Source organism: Gracilinanus agilis, chromosome 5 (genome assembly GCF_016433145.1).
Source record: "Gracilinanus agilis isolate LMUSP501 chromosome 5, AgileGrace, whole genome shotgun sequence".
In the NCBI taxonomy this organism is placed as follows: Eukaryota; Metazoa; Chordata; class Mammalia; order Didelphimorphia; family Didelphidae; genus Gracilinanus; species Gracilinanus agilis.
This window is the reverse complement of record NC_058134.1, coordinates 200,434,022-200,438,222: the sequence shown is the minus strand read 5'-3', so window position 1 is coordinate 200,438,222 and position 4,201 is coordinate 200,434,022. Positions and strand designations below refer to the sequence as shown.

The 4,201-nt window shown below is 38.0% G+C and overlaps 1 protein-coding gene across 1 annotated transcript; it reads right to left on the bottom strand.

The window, feature by feature from the left end:
- Positions 1-1,998: 1,998 nt before the first annotated feature.
- LOC123249663 (THUMP domain-containing protein 1-like) lies at positions 1,999-3,304 on the bottom strand. The gene is given in 1 exon segment (XM_044678784.1): positions 1,999-3,304. A coding segment is annotated over 1 exon segment (1,104 nt). The 3' UTR covers positions 1,999-2,200.
- Positions 3,305-4,201: the final 897 nt, after the last annotated feature.

Genomic DNA, 4,201 nt, shown 5'->3' with positions numbered 1-4,201 from the left:
GAAAAGATAGCTGATTTAGAAACTCAATGCTCCAAACAACAAAAAGCAGCTGAGAGCTATTCTGGAGACTGTGGAGTTTTGCCATCAATGGATCCCAGGGTATAGTGAAATAACTAAATGTCTGACAGATCTGACAAGAAATGCTGTAACAGAATACCTAAGGCTCACTGCCAACCATTTGCAAACTAAAAAGAGGCAATTCTAACAGCTCCTGCATTAGGCATACCTGATTATAGCAAAGAATTCCATCTCCTTGTCCATGAAGCCAAAGGGGTAGCTTCAGGGGTCTTAGCACAAACTTTGAGTCAAAATTTTAGATCTGTTGCTTATTATAGCTCACAATTAGATTCTGTGCCTAGAGGAATGATACCATGCTTAAGAGGGATTCTGTAATACACTGTCGAGCCCACAGCTGTGGGACAGACTCTATGTCTAGGGGAAATTAAAGGGCAAATATAACAACAAAATTTTCTGCCCGAAGAGCTCCTGTCCATGTTATGAGTCTCTCAGTCACTGAGAAAGCAGATCTAACCAAAGCTTACAATGACTCTGAAGTTCAGACATGGATAGATAGATAAATAAATATGGAACTAAAGAAGTTAGAGGGATATGGATCTTGGACACAGGGAAGCCCATCTTACCAAAGCAGTTCTTTTATCGTGTATGTAATTCTATTCATAGTAAAGGATACTTTGGTACCCAAGCTTTGGTTAATACAGTCAAACGATTTTGGTTGGCCCCTGAAATTACATCTGTTGCTAGCAAAGTCTGTGGGAAGTGTTCTATTTGTTTGAAGTTTAATCAAGGAGTATTTAAAAAGAGTGGGTTAGGGGGCAGACCTTTAGCATATAATCCATTCGAGAGTATACAAATAGACTTTATTAACGTGCCTAAAGCTGGAAAATTTAAATACTGTCTAGTGATTGTAGACAGACTTACATATTGGCTAGAAGCATCTCCTGCAAATAAAAACACTGCAGGGGTTATGGTAAAAGTGGTTTTTTTTTTCTGTAGGGGAGATTTATTTTTCCATTTCTGAATAAGTATCAATAACAATGAAAAACCAAAAGTATCTTGCTATGGATTACAGTCAAGTATTTAATCAAAATGATAAGGAAAAGAATCATGCCTTTGGAACATTTAAAAATTATAGTCAAAATTAGTATTAATGAAACACTGCCCCAAGACACACAAAGAGTAATTTACCCTCTTCTCTACATGGTAAGATAATGTGAGCTTACCAATTAGCTGAAAGAACCAATCAATTTGCACCATGGAATTTTGACATTTAAAACTGAGATGTCAGTATGAAAAAACAGTTTATAAAATGAAAACAAAACTTCAAAAGAACTAATTCAGTTTATCACAAAGCTTGATGCAGTAACAAGTGACTTGGGAGAAGAGTTGCTCATGAAAAATATGTTGCATTCAAATATTATCAAAACCACAGAAATAAATATGAAAGAAGGTCAGTCTCTTGAAAATAAAAAAAATTATTTTCTGGAGCTCTCAAAATTAACAAGTAAAAGGGGACTCAACTTTATGGCATTATATAATAGACAAATTGATTTTAGATAAATGTGGCCATCTTTATCTGCTCGAATGCTTTTAACAAATTCTTTGGAATTCTGAGTCTCATTGCTTCTACACCATAAAAGTAACTTCTTTCTTGAAGCAGGGCACCAACTGGAATTTTATATAAAAAGCATTTTCCCCCCATTTCCCTAAATGATACTGCTAATAATGCAAAAAATTTTTCCTCTAAGTTATTACACAAAAATCCTGGAAAAGCAGACATCCTAAGAATCTAACAACTTGTAGGTTAAACCTTGCTCATAATATAAAAAGTTCCAATACATTTAACCTTCCTGTCTCTAAGCAATGGTCCCAAAACTCCCCAAACTGTTTCCATTTTAGATGATGAAAAACTGCTTTCCATGGTAAAGTAAGCAATTTAACCAATTCATCATTCCCAGGAGGAGGAAAGATGGCCACTATTCTGTCCACAACTGATTCAACCAATGGAGCTGCTAATGAAAAATAGCATTGTATTTCTAATACTTCCATAACTTTGATAAACTTCAGATTAAATTTGCCTCCAGTGCCAGTTTTATTTATGCAAAAAAATAACATTCTCAACTTGGATAGCTTATTTTGTGCCCATCTTTGGAATTCTCTTACTATTTCCTGCCTTGACTGATTAGTTTTTCTCTAAGACTGGGTCACTTTCTTTTGATTTAGAACCTTTTATAACTTGGCTTCCATTTTCAGATTTGACTCCTTTCTCACTTTCCATCTGGGTCTCAGAAAGTGGATTCTGTGGCTCCTCCTCTTTGCTACTGTCTACTACTACCTGGGGATTATTTTTGTCTTCTGCAGAGTCACTTTCATTTGATTTGAGATTCTCCTTGTCTGTGTTTTCCAACTCCAATTTTGCTTTCTTCCCATTTTTTACTTGTGAGTCCTGGCCAGTGTTTGGCTGAGACCCCTCTCTGTTACTCTTGACCACTTCCTGAAGGTTATATTTTCTGAACAACATGTAATCTTTGACAACACTCAGACAGCAGACAGCCTTAATGATTTCCACCACAATGGTATACTGGGGATTACTGAGATCTACCTTATTTTCAGGATTGAGGCAGCCCACTATTCCTGCTAGTTCTTTAATAACTTCTTCTCTGCTCATGTGACTATTATTTCGTGCTTTGTAAATAATCTGGAATGGGCCTTTATTTGGTGCTTTAAACCAAGGTTCCAAGAAGGTTTCAGCATATTTTTTCATATCTTCTAAGAAAGCTTTGCATGTGCCAGATATGGGCAACATACGCAAAATAACCCGTGTTTTCTTCTTCTTGGTTGTGTACATATCCTTTAGAATGTGATGTACAAGTTTCTCAGGTTCTATGCCAAGTGTTCTAATGAAGACCACGTTATTTGCTCCACTTTCCACTGACTGAAATCGTCTTAATCTCAATTCTGTAGATGCCTGAATCTCACTGACTTCTTTCTTCAAGGCAGCTTCTGCATCATCTTCCTCTTCCTCATCACTTCCAGATGGTTGCTTATCCTTGTCTACAAACTTCTCGGGCCTGTATAGGTCGTCCCCCTACTCGTTGAGGAGGCTGTAGGCCTCCTCCACACACTTGCGCTCGTTCATGTTGCAAGTAATGAGGATACCCTGAAGTCCGGGCTCCAGCTGCCTCAGGCCGCCCCTGCACCGGGCTCTCTTAGCTTGCACCTACTGGGCCTTCCCTCTTCGTTTCACTTCGCCTATGTGTGTGGGCTGCTCCGCGGCTGCGGCCATCGTGGAGAAACAGGGGCGTTGGAGAGGGGACTATCGGTAAAAGTGTTTTTGAAGGAGATAGTGCCTCAGTTTGGGGTACCAAGTTTTGTGGACTTGGACTGTGGGACCCACTTTTCAGAATCCATTTTAAGACAAGTTTATGAGAATTTGGTAATCAAAGCCAGTTTTCATATTCCTTACCATCCCCAGAGCTCTGGAAAAGTTGAAAGGTTTAACAGAGAATTGAAGACAATGTTTGGAAAGATCTGTTCAGTGACTCATTACAAATGGCCTGAAATACTTCCACTTGCTTTGTACTATCTCCATACTTGACCGAGTGGAGACATGTATCTCTCTCCTTTTGAAATGTTGTATGGCCATGTCCTGTTATAAGCTAAAATGTGTAAGCCAGCTTTTAGTTTGATGTTGGATGGTGATAGCCAAATTTCAAGTTATATAACACCATTGCAGGACAGGCTGAGAGAGCTTCATGAGATGGATGTGCTTCAACAGGCTGGTCCACTTAATTATTTTTTGCATGACATCAAACCAGGAGACTTAGTGTTATTAAAAACTTTACTAGAAAATCTGCTACAGAGGAATGATAGAAAGGTCCTTATCAGGTTATTCTGACTAGTCCTTCAGCTATAAAAGTCCTAAAAAAAAGATACATGCGTGCACTGTTCCCATATTAAAATTACAAGCTCACAGAAATAGCCAAAATCAGAGTTAAAATAGTAATGAGAATGAAAATGAAGGAGAAATTGAGACAGAAATAGGTTTAGGAGGAGAGACAGATGAAAATGAAAATGAATATTTAGAAGAAGAAGAAAGCTGAAAGATCATCAGACAACATGAGATCCATCCAGCAAAAAGTTCAAGAAGGAGCTTTGCAGTGGAAGAATAAAAACAACCCGG